We start from the raw sequence: 20,266 nt of genomic DNA on the forward strand, positions 1-20,266 counted from the left end.
TGTTGCTTAAGTTTTACAAGTGGGTCACTGGAACATCAGCAGCAGTGATACCTGGCTGGTGCGCTGGTTGTCTCTGGCCACCATGGCCCGTCTCTCCCTGATGGTCATCTCAAAGTCCTGCAGGACCGGTGCCAGCGCTGGGTTGGCTCCACCAGCCCACTTCAGACGCTGCTCGATGCTAGCCTCCAGTGAAACCAGCTTCTCCTGAAGACACCAGCAGTCAAACAACACACGTTATGGAATTCTATTTGAACACGGTATTTGGATATTTTTCAGTTTTTCACAACTGATTTTACCATCACAAGTAATTAAAGTTTAATCTATATGATGTAAAGATCTCTTTTGCATAAGAGAGCAGATTTCGTACATACACGTGTGCAAGTGTAAGCTTCCTTGTCAGTTCCCTTACATCAGTATTTCTTTCATCTTGTATGTAAGCGATTTATGATTCAAACAGTGTTCAGCTTCATCCTCCTTGGCTGGTTGAAAATCTCTGAGACACCTTTTGCAAATCCCAGGCTGTTTAATCAGCATCTGGATGTGCTACACCCGTCAGGTGGATTGATAATCCTGGCAAAAGTGAAGTGCTCACCAACACAGATTTGAACAAATTTGAACTCTACCAGAGCCATGATTTTAACCACTTGTATGGAGAATCATTAAAATCCACAGAAAGCAAGTTATTTAACAAAATGTTCTATAGCTTTTCTCACCAAGAGATGTGCGAGAACAAGTTTAGGAGAAAAGCAGGGATTTCATGTACTTATTTTACTGCTTACACTGTTTACAGTCATGCTCCTTACAGAAGGAGCATGACAATAAGCAGTGAAGGTGAACATATTTCACAATCTTGTGTCAGGTGAAACAGGGTTTGAAGATTTATCAAAGACCACTTGATTTACTGTGGCCTGGATTGTACCTCATTTACATCAAAGCTTTGGACAAAAAACATGTCAATTTAATAAATGTAAAATGTGAACAAAAACAGTTAACTGAATAACAAAAATGTGTAAAAAAATATATCGATTAATAAATATAAAATACTATTTTTGACACCTGTTTTAAAATTTCTTGAGATTAAAACTTTATAGGGACTGATGACCTCAGCAATCTAAAAATGTGGCTACCAGGGTTACTTGTCAAATGTTTTGACACACTTTCCAATCAGGAGCTTTACTATTGGCATATACAGTGGGTACGGAAAGTATTCAGATCCCTTTAAATTTTTCACTCTTTGTTTCATTGCAGCCATTTGCTAAAATCAAAAAAGTTCATTTTATTTCTCATTAATGTACACTCAGCACCCCATCTTGACAGAAAAAAACAGAAATGTAGAAATTTGTGCAAATTTATTAAAAAAGAAAAACCGAAATATCACATGGTCATAAGTATTCAGACCCTTTGCTCAGTATTGAGTAGAAGCACCCTTTTGAGCTCGTACAGCCATGAGTCTTCTTGGGAATGATGCAACAAGCTTTTCACACCTGGATTTGGGGATCCTCTGCCATTCTTCCTTGCATTTATTAATGCTAATCTCCAGTTCCATCAGGTTGGATGGTGAACGTTGGTGGACAGCCATTTTCAGGTCTCTCCAGAGATGCTCAATTGGGTTTAGGTCAGGGCTCTGGCTGGGCCAGTCAAGAACGGTCACAGAGTTGTTCCGAAGCCACTCCTTTGTTATTTTAGCTGTGTGCTTAGGGTCATTGTCTTGTTGGAAGGTGAACCTTCGGCCCAGTCTGAGGTCCAGAGCACTCTGGAAGAGGTTTTCTTCCAGGATATCTCTGTACTTGGCCGCATTCACCTTTCCTTCAATTGCAACCAGTCGTCCTGTCCCTGCAGCTGAAAAACACCCCCATAGCATGATGCTGCCACCACCATGTTTCACTGTTGGGATTGTATTGGGCAGGTGATGAGCAGTGCCTGGTTTTCTCCACACATACCGCTTAGAATTAACGCCAAAAAGTTCAATCTTGGTCTCATCAGACCAGAGAATCTTATTTCTCATAGTCTGGGAGTCCTTCATGTGTTTTTTGGCAAACTCTATGCGGGCTTTCATATGTCTTGCACTGAGGAGAGGCTTCCGTCGGGCCACTCTGCCATAAAGCCCCGACTGGTGGAGGGCTGCAGTGATAGTTGACTTTGTGGAACTTTCTCCCATCTCCCTACTGCATCTCTGGAGCTCAGCCACAGTGATCTTTGGGTTCTTCTTTACCTCTCTCACCAAGGCTCTTCTCCCACGATTGCTCAGTTTGGCTGGACGGCCAGGTCTAGGAAGAGTTCTGGTCGTCCCAAACTTCTTCCATTTAAGGATTATGGAGGCCACTGTGCTCTTAGGAACCTTGAGTGCTGCAGAAATTATTTTGTAACCTTGGCCAGATCTGTGCCTTGCCACAATTCTGTCTCTGAGCTCCTTGGACAGTTCCTTCGACCTCATGATTCTCATTTGCTCTGACATGCACTGTGAGCTGTAAGGTCTTATATAGACAGGTGTGTGCCTTTCCTAATCAAGTCCAATCAGTTTAATTAAACACAGCTGGACTCCAATGAAGGAGTAGAACCATCTCAAGGAGGATCAGAAGAAATGGACAGCATGTGAGTTAAATATGTGTGTCACAGCAAAGGGTCTGAATACTTATGACCATGTGATATTTCAGTTTTTCTTTTTTTAATAAATTTGCACAAATTTCTACATTTCTGTTTTTTTCTGTCAAGATGGGGTGCTGAGTGTACATTAATGAGAAATAAAATGAACTTTTTTGATTTTAGCAAATGGCTGCAATGAAACAAAGAGTGAAAAATTTAAAGGGGTCTGAATACTTTCCGTACCCACTGTATGTCATATAGCTTCATGAGATTGTCATCTGTAATGGATTTCAAATAAGAGGCGAGTCTTGTCAAAAGTTAATCGCTAGAATATCTAGCCTCCTTAATGACCATTATTGGTGTCCTGGTTGAATATGAGTGTGTAGTGAGCAGTTCCTACAGCTTACTTTACAATGGGGTACGACTTCATATTGCCGTTGATTTAGTTTTGGGTGCACAGACAAGGAGGACACTTGACACACTTCAGAATTTGTATGACTTCCGACTAACGGATTTTTGGTTGCTTGAGCGTGACCGAATGTCTCAGAAACAGACAATTTTATGTGAGATTAAAGTGACCCTTTACCGATTGCCATGTTTTAGAAAAGTGACAAAAAGTCCAGTAATGTTGACATCATATCCTCGTCGGTGGTACTCTTCCTCAATTTAGTGCAGTTAGCTTTTTACACCAGATGCATACCATGGCTGATTATGCCAAGACGAATCCGCGTCTTCCAAACGGACCCAGACATGGATCATTGTACTGTGCATTATGCAATGTTCAAATGTACTGGACGATAGGATCAAACATATTTGTGTAAGGTACGGAGTAGCAAGTGTGGAAACACCTTGAATTTGACAGAGTGATCAGTATTTCGACCTGTGCTTGGCCTTCTGTGACAACTCAATATGTCTTCTGCGTGTTCAGTTCGCTTCCTGCAGTATTTGGACCTAGAGTACAAATCTTTCCAGTAAAGCATAATCAAAAATAGTACTTTCCTGAAACTTCAGTATGTTATTATCTCTGAGTGAGGACATTTAATTTAATGGTTTAGTCACCAAGGACTGCACCGGATGGTGTACGTGGTGTGCTACTGACCTGAATGGCAACAATCGCTCCCTCATCTTGACTCAGCTTGTACAGCTTCTTCTTCATGTTGCTGAGGATCACGGAGCGTGGAGGAATACTGACACTTAAAGGCTGATTGTTGGGGCCCAGAACATCCTCATGCTGCCACTGAAAGTGAACACACAAAAACACAGTGGTACATCTGGAAGACCCAACAATAACAACATTCATTCTCTAGTCCATGTCTGTAATTACAAGGTTGAACTCAACACTTTCCATAGATTGGCCATCAGGGATCATCCAAGTTTTATTTTAATGGATCAGTATTGGCTAAAATCAATCAAAACCCAATCCCTCTTTTACTGTACTCTGATACTGTACTCACACCATATTATTCAAGGTTCAGATCAGACCCCAAAAACTTTGATTGGGAAATTCTAAACACTAATCGAACTTGTGTACCTCACATGAGCTGACATGCAACATGTTACAAATAAAGAAAGCCATAGCCTTTAAATGGTACTTTATTTTTTTTTTAAAAGGGGGAACATTTTGTGTGGTGGTTATCTCTGCTACAATTCTGATCATAGATTTTGTAGGTGCGACGAGTAGAAAACTAGTGTTGGCCATTTATGATAACGGATACAAAACCTGACGTTATAAAACAGTCAGTACCAACTCTCGATATTACAAGCAAGCTTGTAATATGCTTGTGAATTTAAACATGTGATTGCTCTGAATATCAACCCAATCTTAGAATAGGATATAAACACAGCTCATCAGTAGCATGCACACAAACTTTTGTGTGTACCTGGAACATGGCAATGTGGAGTTGGCTCCTCTGCAGGCTAGCCTTGGAGGCCTCCAGGTTGACGTCCAACCTCCTCAGCAGGTCTACTTTTTTCCAGGCTGTGTCGTAGGAGGAGGCCAACACTGTGGCTCTGTTTAGCAACAGCTGGGAAACCCGGCTCGATTCAAGGCTCTGCTCCATTGCCTTCTTACAAAGGTCATCCAGAGAAACCTGCAGAGAAACCTGCAGAGCCAGGACAGAGTGAGAGTACCGATTAGGAATTGACTGATAATGTTTTGTATACTTTTTGAATATTGAAATGGAAAAGGGGTGTGTAATAGTAAGTTATTGCATGTATGTCAACAAATATTTGTATTGGTTAGTCTTCATAATTTCTCTATAGTATAGATGGGTGACAAATTACAGAATACACGAACAAACAAGTGGTGAAAATGATGAAGAGACTTGCAGAGTCAATACCGAAAAATAAAAAAGTGTTAAAAAAACAAAATTTTGGTTTCTTCAACTATTGAAGAACAATTTTGCCTTGATGAAAGCTTTGCAAACTTTTGGCAATATCGTCATGAGGTGGTCGCCTGAAATGATGAGCCCTGTGAAAAATTTATTGACTTCTTTAAGCGTTTGAGACCGAGTTGTGTTGTGCCAAGGCAATGTGTTGCTGTACTTATGGCAACTAGCCCTATTCAACTACTGTAGTAGCACGTGCAAGAACTGCTCAATTAATTAATTAAAAACAACAATACACTGTTATTTTAAGAAATGAAGGTCAAACAAAAAAAGAATTAAAAAAAAATCCTTCTGAAAAATTTTAAGAACTTTCCAGAATTTTCAAGTTCAGTCACAAACACTAAAGGAAACTGGGTATCATAAGGACCTACCTACCAAAGAAAGGGTGACCAACCAGTCCCTCTGCTGCAGAAAATATATTCATTAGAATTAGTAGTCTCAGAAAGTGCCAATTAAGGGCATCTCAGATTACAGGCCACATCAAAGCTTTACATAACCACGGTTTTCTTGGTGCAATGAGTGAGTGTCTTACGATCGATAATGCCACGTATAGGCCCTCAACAGAAGCCTTTTATTAGAACCCTTTTACCAAAAAAGACGTGTTGTGTAGAATGTGAATAAAAACAGATTGCGATGATTTGCAAATTATTAAACTCATTAAATTTAAAACAAAATATGTACACCTTTTCTGGGCCAAAGCTCATTTAAGATGGAAAACTGCCCTGTGATCTAATGAATCAAAACTTGGAATTCTTTTTTAGAAATGAAGAACTCAGTTTTTTGGGATGAAGAAGAGTGGGACCATCCAGTTTACTGTCAGTGCACAGTTCAAAAGTCAGAATCTGTGAGTGTATGGGGGTGCATTAGTGCACATGGCATTGCTAGCATGCATATCTGGGAAGGAACCATTAATGTTGAATGAAATATACAGGTTTTGGAGGATGATATGTTGCCATCCAGACAACTTCTTTTTCAGTGAAGGCTGTTGCAATTTCAGCAAGATGATGCCAAACCGCATTCTGCATGCATTACAACAGCATGGCTCCATAGCAGGAGAGTCTAGGTGCTAAACTGGCCTGCCTGCAGTTCAGACCTGTCACCCATTGAAAACATTGGGAGCATCATGGAATGAAAATATGACAGAGGAGACCCTAAACTAGTGAGCAGCTGAAATTGTATATCGGGCAAGAATGTGACATTTTACTTTCAAAACTTAGAAACTTGTTGGTAAAAAAAGAAGTGATGCCACACAAGTGGTAAACATGCCCCTGTCCCAACATTTTTGAAACATGTTGCTACCATCAAATTCAAATTGAGGGCATTTTCCCCAAAAGTTCTCATTTTCAACATTCCATACCTTGTTGTCTACACCAAAGTCTTTCGCTTCCACCAGAGCGATGATGTCCAGACCAAGGGCAGAGAGAGTGCTACAGAGGGCCAGACCAAGCGCTTGGCTGGGCACACCCATAAGCATCTGTCGAACAAAGTCAGCTGTGAAGGCCTTGATGGGGCAGGTCATCTGTTCCTCACTGACCACCGCAGCACCTGACCCGGTTGCACTGGGCTGACGGAACAGCGGCTTCCCCAAAGCAACCGGTCCATTTGAAGGTAAAAGGTCCTCGGCGGGGGGGCAGGTACCTGACAGGATTTGTCACACACTTGTCAAGACAGCTAACAGAAAACCTGAAATTTCAATTCCTAGAACAATCAAGCCCAGCTGTAATGAACAAAGCATAATTTTCTCTGCCCGGGAAACCTCCATTATAGTTTGAATTTGGTCTAAAAGTGCATACATATTTAATAGTACAACAGGCAAGAGCTGTGAAATACATGACTAAAACAAATTGAAATTTGTTTTTCCATGTTTTGTTTAAAGTATGTCTCCCTTGCCTCGTATACAATTTTGCCCAGAGGTTTTCTTTAAGAACCCCCCCCCACCTCGAGTGACTGTCGATCAGACAGTCACTCTGGGTGGAGAGTTGTAATGGCGGGGAAGAGCTCTTACCAGACAGTGTCTGAGCAAAGGAGGAACACAGCCGGAAGAAATCCCTGATGGTTTGCAGTCTCTTGAGGAAGAGCACCTCTTCAATCAGCTGACGCTGATTTAGGCTGTCAAAGTGGTGGAGCTGTGTGACTTGAGCCTCCCTCAAAACATCCACTTTCCTCCAGGGCAACGGCACCTCTAAAGAACACAGCTAAGGACAATGAAGTGCAGAGGAAATGGGGTGAGAAAGTTGACTTTTTATATATGGATAATCATAAATAGTAAACTTTAATCCAATAGGAAATTATGATGACAAAAATGAAGCTGACTAGTGTCTAGAGATTGTTTAAAACCATCTAGATTAGATGCAAGCGAATGGAAAATATAAAACCAAAATGCACCAGAAATCCCAAAATACTAAATAGAAGAACCAACACATTTTGTATGTCACTTACAACATATTAAGACACTTATTATACGTGAAGGGAATGTGGGTGCTACCTTCTCTGTGAGCTGTCCGTAGGCAGTCTCTAGTTGGGTGAACATGCCATCAAAGGCTACCAACAACATTTGACCCGCAGACATCTTGGGTGTGTCCTGGCCCTGTCCATCCATGCTGCGAGGCTGGATCAGCTCAGAGTACTGTACACGTAGCATTCTAAGCACAAAAAAAGTTTTTCAGATATTAGACTTGCTTTGGATTCTGCATGTGCAGGTTCGCAATGAGTTGAGCCCCAGCTATGTATGATGAAATCCAAAACAAGAAGAATTTAACCTGGTGATGTGGATGCAGTGGTTGTGTCCATCGTGGTCCTGCCCTGTGGTGGCCTGCAGACAGTCGGCCAAACCTTGCAGGCCAAGACCATCAGAGCTCTGCTCAACCAGCTGCTCCAGCTCTGACAACATAGACTCCAGGGTGGGTTCTCCTTTTATCATACAGCGCAGAGCCTCTGGAAAGATGATCTGCCGGAAGTTGGTGTTCAGTTCCTACAGTGAAACAAGACAACAAAGAAATTCCTTCATATTTTTTCCAGCCCCATCCATATATATGTGCCCATGAAAAGGGAATACGCTGCTTCTAGTCAGTGTTTTGGGGGTGCAATACCTGCAAGCAGGTGTACACAGCATTTGCTAAGTAGACAGCCTGGATCATAGCTGAAGGAGCAGGGAGCTCCAGGTCATGGGGCAGGAGTGGGCAGCGTTGTAGCAATGTTGCCAGGGCGCTGACATTTCCGATCATACTGCAGAGCTCCTCCAAAAACCAAGCCCCATCGCGAGAAGTCAGGTCTACTAGCTGCTCTCCAGCACTGGCCGCAGCCCCCTCCATCACCAGGTTACGCCTAAGAAAAAAAAAGAGTTACTTTCTTCTCTTAGCTGCAAATTTTATCATTCCCCTTCATTTCCTCAGATCTACTTTTAGAATCACCACATTTCTTAAAAAAAACAAACAAAAAACAACAACAAGTTGGACAGAATGTACTTGTGTTTGTAGGCTTAAGAAATTCTAAAATTATGTAAAAAAAAAAAAACAACCTTTCAATTATTTTAGCAATGTAGCCGCTTATTTATATTGTCCACGAGCTCTACTTAACATTAGACTGAGAGGACAAACAGCACAGTGAAACATGGAATCAAAGATCTGCGTTTAAACCTGCAGAGTGTGCAGAGGGCAGAGGTGATGATTGCGGCAAGGCTGAGGGAGCCTGGCTCTCCGTTTTCCCGTAGGAAGACTGTAATGCAGTGTTCAATCTCCTGCAGCTGCTCCTCACAAGCTGCAACAGTTGTGCCCTCAGCCTTCAGCCGCTCTGCTTGGTGCATCATGCGCTCGTTGGTTTCAGCCACTTGGTGCTGCAAAGTTAACTCCACACTGGACAGGAACTGGCAGGAGGCTGCAGGAGGCTGGGGAGCATACAACACCTCATATCTGCATAGGGAAGAGGAAATAAAACTCAGCTGTGGGTTTGATAAGTTAATCGAGAGTGCAGGGTTTTCCTTCCCATTATAATCATTTAATACATTTAAAGTGCAGCATGTAGGCCAGTTGAACAGGAAAGAAAATACTGAGAGTAGCTGTGATTGTAGCTCGTCGACTTCCTTCCGGCGGGAGTAATGAGATGCAAGTTTGCGTTTTAACAACGTTTACTTTACGAGTTACAGATTCGGGAAGTTCGAAGCTGTTAATATATTTCCCGTCTTAACCGAAGTTGTGCCTTCTCATCCTCCTGTTAGATGAGTGTGTTTGCTGTGCGAAACTCGTGTGAAGCTGCAGGACGGTTTTCTTTTCAGAAAACGCTGCTTATGTTTCACGCGTGCCCGGCTATAATACACAGGGAAACAATCTGTGATCACATTTGTACACATGTAAAGGCTCCAGACATTAACCTTCCAACCATGAGGTGATGGAGAATGCCAACAGGCTGAGCTTGCATGAATGTTTTCGGCCGTTTCAGAACCTACTCCTCATCATGCGTGGCATTTAATTGTTTGTAATATACCAGAATCGAAAGCCTGCTGCAGTGCCTTACTGTCTATAGATGTGCTGGCAGCGCTCCACTGTCATGTCTCGCAGCAGTTCCTCCAACCAAGCCTTCCACTGGTGGGCCCTATGAAACATTAGGGTAGCCCGCGGGTATAGCAAAGCCACTGTGGCATAGCTGTGCAGCTGCTCCAGACAGCCACGAAGAGCTCCACGGCGCTGCTGCAGCAAGGAGCTCAACTCCGCCTCCAGGCTCTCGCACTGGCTGATCAGGTGGGCCTGGCCTGCATTCTGTAGGAAGGCTGTAGCTGGAACATAGCTTGGCGGACCTAGAAGTATCGCAAAAACAATAACAAGTTGTAGCACAGCTCAAGAAAAGAAAAATACATGCAGCATTTTAACAATAGATTTTCCATTCTCAATTTATTGAAAATAAATTTGGGCTGAAAAACTAAAAGCATTTTAATCAGATTCTATAAAGCTGGCAGTTTTTACAGTAATGTTTTCAACTGTCAGACTGCAAACAGGCAGATTCTTTACCCTCTTTAAAGCCAAATCAATTGTCAAATGTATTAACAATCTTCTTTTCAGTTAAAATTTATGTTTAAATCTAAGTATACCTAATCAGACCAAATATTTAGCAAATTAAATGTATTGCATCCAGAAACTTGTCTGAAGACCAAGGGACGATATGTTACAGAAAACCCAAGAAATACTGAAAGAAATAAAAAGAGAGCTTATTTTTAAACAGTTTCATTTATGCTGCTTCAATCATTTCCACTGGGACTAACCAAGATCTATGGGGCTGCTTATGTCCTGGAGCAGGCTGGCAAGCTGTGTGGCCTCCAGGCTGGAGAATGCTGCCTGGTACTGGGATATCCATTGGTCCAGGTCGGTTAGCTTGCTCTGAATGGCCTCCTGCACAGTCCGCTGCTGTGACTGCAGCTGGGTATGTTCAGAGTACCTGTGAATTTGACTGCTGGGTGAGTAAGGTTTCACAATATGGTGCTAGATATTATAGCCCACAGCATTTAGATTATGAATTTGGACTGGCTCCTCAATGCATACCGTCATGTATAAAAATGTTGGCTTTCCAAAACATTTTTGAATAAGCAAAAACTTGATCGTCTTTGAAACAGTGGCTTCAAGTAATGGTGACATACAAATGTCAAAAAAAAAAAAATTTGGCTTTTTGTAGGCATCTTCATAATTTAAAATAAACATTTAAAAAAAAATAGATCTCATGAAAAAGGAAAATATTTCCATACAATAATCACACTTTCAAATCCATAAAACTAGAATCAGAGGATCCAGATTAGGTGACAATCATTAGAAAAAAGGTTGTGGAAGCCTATGATACTGGCATGGGATCAAATCATTCTACTGTAAGGAAAATCCAGAACTGCGCGCACCAGCATATTCAGCCAGAACTTCTCATGGTTGGCAATGTTTTGTATGAAAGTGCATGTGTTAACAATCCTGGCCAGCATGAGAGGCATAACAGGAAAAAGCTTTTGCTGTCCAATAGAACCATTAGCGTAAAACTACAGGTTACCAATTGCCAAATAGAAAAAGACCAGGGGCCTCATGTATAGAACAGTGTGTAGAATCTATACTAAAAGAGTACTTGCATGCAAAAGCCAAAAGTAGAATACGCCAAAAAAGTTTCAGATATATACAATTGTAAAAAAAAAAAAAAAAAATTAAAATCAAATTGTTACATTTTTTTTTATAGTCAAGCAGGTTAAAGGTAAAGACTATGAGACCATCTCCAAGCAGATTTTCAACCAGTGTGACTATAACACTTGCCAGTGAAACATGCTTGCCAGTTTCAGGTGTGCAAAACACATTAAACAAAAACTTATTTCAATGAAAAGAAAGCAATACACGCTTCAGATTCCAAGGGTTTTCTTACTTTTTCCACAAAAGCATAATACATCTATTTATATTTTTGCTGAATATATGATTGAAAAAGGTAATGTTCCTGGTGTGATGTTGTTAAAGTATATCACCTGTATCTGTAGGCACAGTATCAAAGACGACTGAATGTTTGCATTTTGTCATATGACAAAAGAGAAAGTACAAGCCTCAAACAGTGGAACAGCAGCTTATTTCTTTTTTTTTTTTTACCTTGTACTTTCTTTTTCTTAAACAAACTAAATGGTGGCCTGCTTGTATTTATAATTATGAAACCCCCGGTGAGTAGTGTACTGTCTCGGACCTTTGCTCCAGGGTAAGGATGAGATGGTCTGGATGGTTCTCTGCCCCCTCTAAGAAGGCCAACTCCTCCTGCAGTTTGGCTTGTAGTTTCTCCCCCTGGCAGAGCAACTCTTGCAGGACCAAGTACTCTTCTACAGCCTCTTCCACTTGTGGTAGCACTGCCAGCATTTCATCGCGATTCTTAAACCAGTTCACCTGCACACAATCCACACAGTCAAAATATTAAATATTTTGCTTCTGGATTATTCCTATACAGCACTTTAGTACATACAAGGGTGGATCAATAGGTTCAGAGACTGCTTCTGTTGTCCAACAGAGCAGGAAAAAGCTTTAACCTCCAAGAATAAGTATTCCAAATTTCATTGTTTGATCAACATAAGCAGTTACACATATTGCTGGACCATTGGTCCGTGTGAACCTAAGATTTCTCTGTGGACATGCCGTGGTGGATGAGTCTGGGTGCTAAACTGGCCTGCCTGTAATCTAGATCTGTTGCCAACTAAAAACATTTGGAGCATCATGAAATAATAAATATGACAAAGGAGACCCCAAACTGTTGAGAAGCTGAAATCCTATTTCAGGCAAGAATCGGACAACATTTCACTTTCAAAACTGGTCTCCTCAGTTCCCAAATGTTTAGAGTGTTGTTAAAAAAAAAAAAAAAGAAAGGTGATGCAACATAAATATACTTTACTTGGGCGACTCGTCCAGGTAAATTGACGGCCGCCCAAGTATATTTGACAACCCGGCTCAGCATTTTTTTTAATGTATTTTTTAATCTGTCTGAGAGGTCGACATAAGAGGAACCTCTGAGCGGGCGGAGGGGGACAGCTGTCTGTTCCCTGCTGCAGCACACACACACACACACACATACATTTTGTACCAAATTATGGAGAGTAGTATCGATACGAGTATCAATAAGTATCTGCACCAATAAGCGGTATTGCATAACTCACCTTAATCTCAGCCACCCTGGAGGAGAAGAGAGAGCGCGTTATGTCTCTCTCCATTTCCCTCTTGCTCTTCTTGCTGTCCGCCTGTTGGCCTCCTCCTCCGTACACTGCACCAGCAAAGCCAACCTCCCCCCCAGCAGTCCAGTCCACCAGAGGATCATAGACGAAGGCCTCCAGCAAGGTCAGTAGGGTCTCTCTACCCCGGCGCATAATTTGAACCACCTGCAGAGACACATTCGACTTCAGCACTTTTTCAGCGGAGCAGGATGTACCCGTAAGACACAGCAAAAATATTTACTAAAGAGCAAGACAAGGTCCCACAGACTATTTGACCAAATGTTACTCCTTGAACAGGTGTGCACATCATTTTACAAGTGCTGAATTGCAAATATGTGTATACGTAATTCAGTGTGAAAGCAATAGGATGAGGTAGGGCCCAGCAGGGTGTGATGTGGCAGTGACCTGTTCACAGGACAGTCTGAAGATCCCCTCCACCCCTGTGACTCCCAGGGCAGTCTCGATGTTGTGTGTCATCCTGAATGGGACCTTCTCCGGCACCCGCAGGCTCCTCCCTAGTGACACACACACAAACATCCACTCAACAGATACATCAAACAACTTTAATATACCTTTTCCCCCTTTCACTGTTACCACTCTGTTTGCCGAGATATTTAGCTTTTATGACATGCTGTACAAATGACTTCAATCAGCAAGTCTGTATATTTCACATGAAGTGGTTCTTAACCTGACTTGACACTTAGTTAAGCAAACCAGTTAAACTGACCTTTTTCAAAGCATACGTTGTAGTCAATGTGGACTACCTCTCCAGTGGTCATGTCAATCAACACATTATCAAGGTGACGGTCACCGAGGCCGATGATGTACCCCACCATTGACATGACAGCCGTGGATCTGGCGTAGGACTGCAGCATAAAAGAAAAGGAATACTTATTGAACATATCATTGATGGTGGACAACTGTGTAAAGCCTGGATATTAATCAACCCATTGAAAAACACATACTGTAGCCATTCAAGAATAAAATGAAGATGTGTTGTTATGTAAGGTAGTAAGGAAAATGTTTAAATTTTTAAACACATCCTATCATTTATAAGTACTAAAAATCACAGTTACCTGAGTTACCCGCCACCACTCGCTGGGTGTGGTGCAGGAGCACCAGAGCTCCTTTGCCAGCAGGTTGGAGGGCGTGGCCTCCATTAACTCTTTCAGCACATCCTTCATAACGCTGAGAGGCCAGTCTCGCCGTGTCACATCTAGACTGAGCCCCACTGCCTTCAGAGCTGGCCCGATGCGGCTGTAGTAGAGCTCACTGGGGCGGGGTACTGGTGGCACAGGCTGCTGAGGGAATGAGTCCTGGGCCTTATATATATATATATATATAAAAAAAGAACTTTAGCTCAGTTGAAAATATTAGTTTGGGGCTACAGCAGAAAGGGCGGTCAGAACGAGGCCTGCGGGCCACATTTATAACCGTTGCATATGCACAAAGCGGTGCCTGAAAAGAGATGTACGCCAATCTCCATGCAAACATGGGGGTTTATAAAAACAAACTTGACAGGAAAATATAAAACTTGATGGGAACAATTAAGCCACATGGCTGATTTTACATGCACTAACCTTCATAATATGCTTTGCAATGACCATTTGTAGTTAAATGTGAGCATGTAGAAGGCAGGATATGAGGTTGATCTACGTTTGCCTTCACCTTGAAGTGTGATTTATAAAGGGAACAGTGCTTTATAAATCTATTTTATAAATCTGAATTTTGTTTGTGTGCGCGATTTAAGGGTTTATTGTGCGTACATAAACTTTTAGTATGGTTTCTACATAATACCTTATAAGAAAGGCCCCTGGTGCACTTTTGATAAGCAAATTTTTAGCTCTTCACCTGATCGGGTGTTAAGTTTACCTACTGTTTTACAGTGCAGTACAGTATAGAGAAAAACACTACCTTCTGAGCCTGCAACACAGCCTCCCTCTGCTGCCAGCGCTTGTAGAGGCCAAAGAGCGGTGTGGCACCGTCCACCCACTGGATCAGTCCTGATCGGGTTCCGAGGGGAGTGACAGAGTAATGGCGGGCGTGGAAGTGCGGCTGCTCTTGTTGGTTGATCTTCGTAAACATGGTGTTGACGATCGACAAGAACTGCATGATGCGCTCATCCAAATGCAAATCCTCCAGACCTAAGAGATATTAATCACTGCTTCATTACTACTGAAACATACACAATTAAATCAACTATACTCTAAAACATTCATAGAGTAAATTTTGTTTGAATTTCTTCTTAATATACAATGAAGAGGAGGCGCCACAATACATGTGCACTATTTATTGCAGCAGCCCTGTAATCCACAATAAATATAAAGCTTAGAATCTTCGTTGGGACTGTGTTAGAGCGGTTTTGAATTATCGGCATGGTCTTTTTTCCAAGTTTCTCAACATTATTATTTTTTTGATCAAAATCACTTTTTTTACGCAATAATCCATTTGTAAACTGTTGATAGTGAGGTATGATTATCCACACTCAACACTTTTTGGAAAAGAGGTGGTGCTGCTGGATTTTTATTGCTGTAAGCAGTAGCAAGTAAACTCCATTCACCTCTTTTGTATTGCGATAAAGGAAAAATATGATATCTATTTCCCTTTGTATTATAGGTATATAATGCAACAGATTTTTTGACCATTGGATGTCTCCATGTGGTGTCTTCATGGACAAGCCCAGCCATGCGAGTAAAATTCCTGAAACAGCACATAGCAGCTACGGCCTAGACTATTATGTAGCTTTGAAGCCTACATACATAGATAGTAAGACATACCTTCTTAACACAGCATACAGCATAATACATATTATTAAAAAATACAAATAATTCAAATTTAAACTGCCATTAAATTGCGCACAATGTAACTGTCAATATTTGGGATTAAACAAAGTGATTTTGAGAACTGTGTTTTCTTTCTATCTTTCCACGGCAGAGGTTTTAAAAAAATAAATTTTCACCAAGACTCACTGCTGTGACCTGGTTTCCTACCTTTAAAAAGATATGGGTAATTATGTCCATCTGAGCCCAGGAAGTATAGCTTCTTCGGTTTGGTCTTGGTGGGCAGGATAGTGATGGTGTTGCCTACGCTCTGTATGGTGACAGCATCCGAAGCAGACGCCTCGCCTGGTAAGGCCATCTCTGTTGTAGTCATTGACACCAGGCGAGGACTGATCTCATTCAGATGAAGCAGATAGCTGGCTCGCTTCTGAGCACGCTGCTGCAGGCTCATCATTATCTGACCAACAGGCACACCACTTGAATTAAGCTTCCAAAAAGGTTTCATTTATTAATAATGAATTGAAAGCAGACACGTATGGAACTATCAAAAAGTCTATGTTTATGCAAACGGACCCATCTAAAATTCATGTACAGGATGCATACAGGTGCATATACAGGTTAATACAAACAAACCCACCTGTTTGAAGGGAAGCCAGCTACTGGCCGGGTTGGCGGGGTTGGTAGGATTTCTAAGACGCTCCAGGGCAGAAGTGATGGCATCACCATAGGTCTGCTGGAACCAGGTCTCATGTGGCGTCTCTGCTGGAGCTGCTGTGATGGTGCAGACGTGATCCAGAGCAAACACCACCGGACGCATTAGAGCGGAGTGCTTCTCGCGCATAATGGCAATCTTTTCATCCCTGCGGAACAACAAAGATTGTACGGGATGAACAAGAAACACCAGGGGGACAAGACAAAGTGGCATGAGGACGACCTAAGGAAAGGAAAACCGAGAATTACATCGACTGCAGAGGACAGCTTCATTAGAGTTTCAAGCCTCATCACCTTTTCACAGCACCTCAGATTAGAGCCTACATCAATGTTTCCCAGAGATCAAGTATCAGACACATCTCAACATCAGCTGTTCGGAGGAGACCATTAATCAGGCATCCACGATCACATTTTTTCTAAATGATCTGCTAGGGATAGAGAAGCAGTAGAACAATTTTGCAGAATGTTTTGGGGTCAATGTTCTATACTTTGTGGGATAGAAGATTGAAAAGAAAAAAAAAAAAAAAGAAATCCATAAAACTAAATATGTGTTAGTCGGTTTCGTTGGCTGTAGGTCTTATTGTAACATTAAGGGCACTCTAATGCTGCCATACTGACATTACCTGCAAATGTGGTAACTGCTCCACTGTGGGAGTCTGACCTGTACACTCTTAAGTAATGCAGTGACTAATAGCCTTGCTCTCTTTTTGTTACCAATGGACAAAGCATTTGATTTCACGTTCAGTAGCCAGCTAAATGGAAGCCAGTGGATTGATTGCTGCAGTGTGGGCAGAGAGAGTTCTGACCTTGCAGGAAATCAAGATTAAAACATGTATTGTTGGTTAACACATCACTCCTGATGTTTAAAAAAATCTCACAGTGTCTTCCCAGCTTTGAAAGCACACTATGAATGGTAAAAAGTAAATTACTTAAAATGTTCCAGATGTTGCTTCTGGTCTGGGAGTTTAAGTACAGACATAAATAGGCTATTCTGACAGTAATTATGTGGGTGTATCGACCCTGCATCAAACCGCACATCTCACCCTCCAAAGAGGAAGAAAAAGACGGTTGGACGAGGGAGTCGCGGTTGGAAGCTAAGGCTCAGCAGACAGCACTCAAAGGGATCACTGCCGGGTGAAACTCCAGAAACTAAGCTGCAGTGAGCAAACAGCTAGTGGTGGAGCCCTGAGTGGCGGATCTGATTAGAACTGACTATGAACCCCTGGACACTACAGCCACCTATAGCCACAATATTTTAGGTCAGATTTATGCCTAAATATAGAAAATTCTTAACTTTCCACAGGAGGACCCACTGTAGCATGTACTGAGGAATTTATTGCTCAATCCGGCAACATTTAACATCAACACAAGGTGGACGTCCACATAAAAACTAGCAACATTTTCCTTTAAGGATTTGCCCCACTGACATCTTGATCTGGGACTTTATGTTGAGTCGCATTGGAGGGACCTGGTAGTGTTCACCACTGGCATCACCTGAGGCTCCGGGAGTGGAGACCCAACTATGAAGTGCTCCACCTTGTGTGGCAAAGATTTGGCCGGGTATTTGTAGATCTTTTGGCATCATGCAAAAACATGGAATGTACTCTTTATTTTTTAGCTAAAACACAAAGACGTAACCTGAGAAGGCATGTTAGCACGAACTTGATCGAATGATTAACGAGTCTTCTTATACTTGTCCCACAGTGGACCAACTACCTTTTCAGCCCTGCCTTTTGCTGATGAGCGAATTTTCTATGTTCGCCCCACTTTTTTTTTTATCGTGGGCTCTAAGAAGTAAGCCTCTATCTTGCAGGCACTGTTTCCCTCGGTTGTGGAGGCTATTATGTTGATGTACAAGAGGTGGGGAGTGCATTCCCCAGGGGAATTTATGTAAGTGACACTGTGTAGTTGCTAGGTGGGAATCCTCAACAACTTTTATTCAGTTGTAAGGATTGGAGTTGATGGCATCTTCAGTCCTTTGTGTAGGTTCCCTGTCGTGTACTATCCCATGCAGATGGCATGCAATGTCAGCTTTCTCTAGTTTTTATGTGAGGGATTTTCAGATCATGCAGTTTGGTGATTGCACTATATCTCCCATAGACAGATAGAGAGTGTGGTTTATAAGAGATTGTTTACCCGGGTAACCCTGGTTCTTTTAAAATGAAATGAAGTACCACACTTCCATGCTTGCATGAGCGTGTGAAAGAAATTATCTTTAGAATGCCTTGTGAGGGGCCATGGACCATTCAAAAGGATGGGAAAGCCCGTGCAAAATCAGATGACTGGTCTGTAGCGGTGGTAGGAGGGCCTCTGTGATTGGCCATGCAAAAAGTGCTCTCCGTAGTGCGATACCTCCGGGGCTACCCTACTGACCAAACAGTTCCATCACTGTAGGTAGTTGGTACTTCAACCCTTAATGATATTAATGCCACCAAAAAACACTGGTTAATAAGAACAGAAATCACAGATGAATTTACATCTTCACATAAATCAGAACATGATGTATATATCAAATGCAGCCGTTAGTTATGAATAGACTGGAAGTCTTGTACATAGGCAAATCTCACCTGCGCAGTGTGTTGTTGTTCTGCACCCTCTTGACCTCGTCCTCTAGCTGTTGGATCCTACGCAGGACATGCATGTGTTGTTGTTGTAACACACCCAGCCACAGTTCATCCCACAGTAAGGTCACTCTGCGCAGCTCACCCACCAGCTGCTGGACCTGGTCAGCACACAGGACCGGTTAACAGGTTCTTGAGATGAGTGGTTCCCAAACTTTCTAGACCACGACACCCCTTTAAAAGAAATTTTTTTTTTGTCATGGCACCCCAAGTTAAATAATGGACTCATTCCCAGTCACTCAGAATAAAAGCCAACAAGGTGTTTTTAAGATGCAGAGATAAATATAACAAACAACAAATACAACATGCATTAGATGTATGCATGTTAGATGTACTTCTTTCAGTTGGTTCATGAGTAAGATTTCCTGCTACCCAAGGTGTACGAGGACAAACAAAATAAAACAAGGCTAAAAGCATTTCCATAGGACATTGTGAGCTTGCTGTTGATGTGTGAAAAGAGCACAATATGCAGGTCTGACTCCACTGACAGGTCAGTGTATCCCATTTATGCATTTAATAGCGGCAGTACACTGCTGTTACAATAGGACCTGCGCTGGAGGAAGGCTCTGTCTCATCTGTTTAGAACCTAATGTTATTATTTTATTTTGCACTTCAGATGCTTCATATCTAACTCAATTCACACAGCTCTGATTAAAGCATATAAACTTGAAGCTGGGCTGATAATGAGAGCAAAACAATTGTAACAAGCAGCATGTAGATGTCCAAAAATGAAGCAGAAAAGTTGATCACATTTTCAGGTCTATCATTCACAGAAGGGAAAACAGTCCTGCAACTCCAGGAGTGTCGCACACAAACGTTATAGAATGCCCTCAGGATCACAAGGAGACACAACTTCAGAAGAATTGGAAAATATATTGGCAAAGTCAAACTACCCGAATCCATAACTTGTTAACAAAATGTTATTAAAACAAAAACGTCTTACTCCTATCACAGAAAGGTAGACAATGAGATGCAACCTAATTTTCATCAAAACGATGCCACAGCACATTCTTTCAAACTAAAAGTTGCCGTATAACCAACAGGAAAACACTGAGGTGCAAAGTGACTTTTAGGACACCAAAATGACATGAAAAGGAGCTCATTGGATTCCCTTTGTTCTGTGCATGGAATACACACCAACAGAAACTGCATTTATCTGACCAGTGGGTTTGTCTGTTTTGCAATTTCAACCACCCACTCTGAACAGCACCTTTCTCACTAGATTATGGAGGTTTACAACAGCAAAAGTCTTCAATTGCCTCAAGGGGTAAGGGCACATTTGACCAGTGGCAGTGCGACATCATGGGCCTTGTTTAAATGGTAGCAGTGTGTGATATCTGTGCTGTGGACCATAAGTCATCACAGCACACTTGGGTTTGGTTTTACGACTTAAATGTCACAGCAACTTTCATGTGTCATTCTGTTCTTTCTGCTGGGTCTGTAAATGTATGTCCCATACTATATTGTACCAATTGAATCGACTGAAAGAGAACG

The 20,266-nt window shown here is 41.9% G+C and overlaps 1 protein-coding gene across 5 annotated transcripts in view; it reads right to left on the reverse strand.

Moving 5' to 3' along the window:
• Nucleotides 1–20,266, reverse strand: part of smg1 (SMG1 nonsense mediated mRNA decay associated PI3K related kinase) — an 86,188-nt gene that overhangs the window by 8,021 nt on the left and 57,901 nt on the right. For 4 of the 5 annotated variants that reach the window (XM_069149871.1, XM_069149868.1, XM_069149870.1 and 1 more), the window contains exons 38-57: nt 18,719–18,873; nt 16,078–16,300; nt 15,651–15,897; nt 14,575–14,804; nt 13,737–13,982; nt 13,388–13,526; nt 13,066–13,175; nt 12,607–12,825; nt 11,652–11,845; nt 10,222–10,394; nt 9,480–9,759; nt 8,606–8,878; nt 8,060–8,294; nt 7,730–7,941; nt 7,456–7,612; nt 6,976–7,165; nt 6,328–6,608; nt 4,464–4,685; nt 3,683–3,820; nt 52–204 (exon numbers count right to left, since the gene is read on the reverse strand). In XM_069149871.1, the coding sequence (XP_069005972.1) occupies nt 52–204; nt 3,683–3,820; nt 4,464–4,685; nt 6,328–6,608; nt 6,976–7,165; nt 7,456–7,612; nt 7,730–7,941; nt 8,060–8,294; nt 8,606–8,878; nt 9,480–9,759; nt 10,222–10,394; nt 11,652–11,845; nt 12,607–12,825; nt 13,066–13,175; nt 13,388–13,526; nt 13,737–13,982; nt 14,575–14,804; nt 15,651–15,897; nt 16,078–16,300; nt 18,719–18,873 (4,077 nt within the window). The remainder of the gene's footprint in view (nt 1–51; nt 205–3,682; nt 3,821–4,463; nt 4,686–6,327; nt 6,609–6,975; nt 7,166–7,455; nt 7,613–7,729; nt 7,942–8,059; nt 8,295–8,605; nt 8,879–9,479; nt 9,760–10,221; nt 10,395–11,651; nt 11,846–12,606; nt 12,826–13,065; nt 13,176–13,387; nt 13,527–13,736; nt 13,983–14,574; nt 14,805–15,650; nt 15,898–16,077; nt 16,301–18,718; nt 18,874–20,266) is intronic. The other variant, XM_069149869.1, reaches the window with a different exon arrangement.

The sequence above is a fragment of the Embiotoca jacksoni genome, unplaced genomic scaffold (assembly GCF_022577435.1).
Source record: "Embiotoca jacksoni isolate LCO1_2020_lvr unplaced genomic scaffold, fEmbJac1.0.p SCAF_15, whole genome shotgun sequence".
NCBI classification, from domain to species: Eukaryota; Metazoa; Chordata; class Actinopteri; family Embiotocidae; genus Embiotoca; species Embiotoca jacksoni.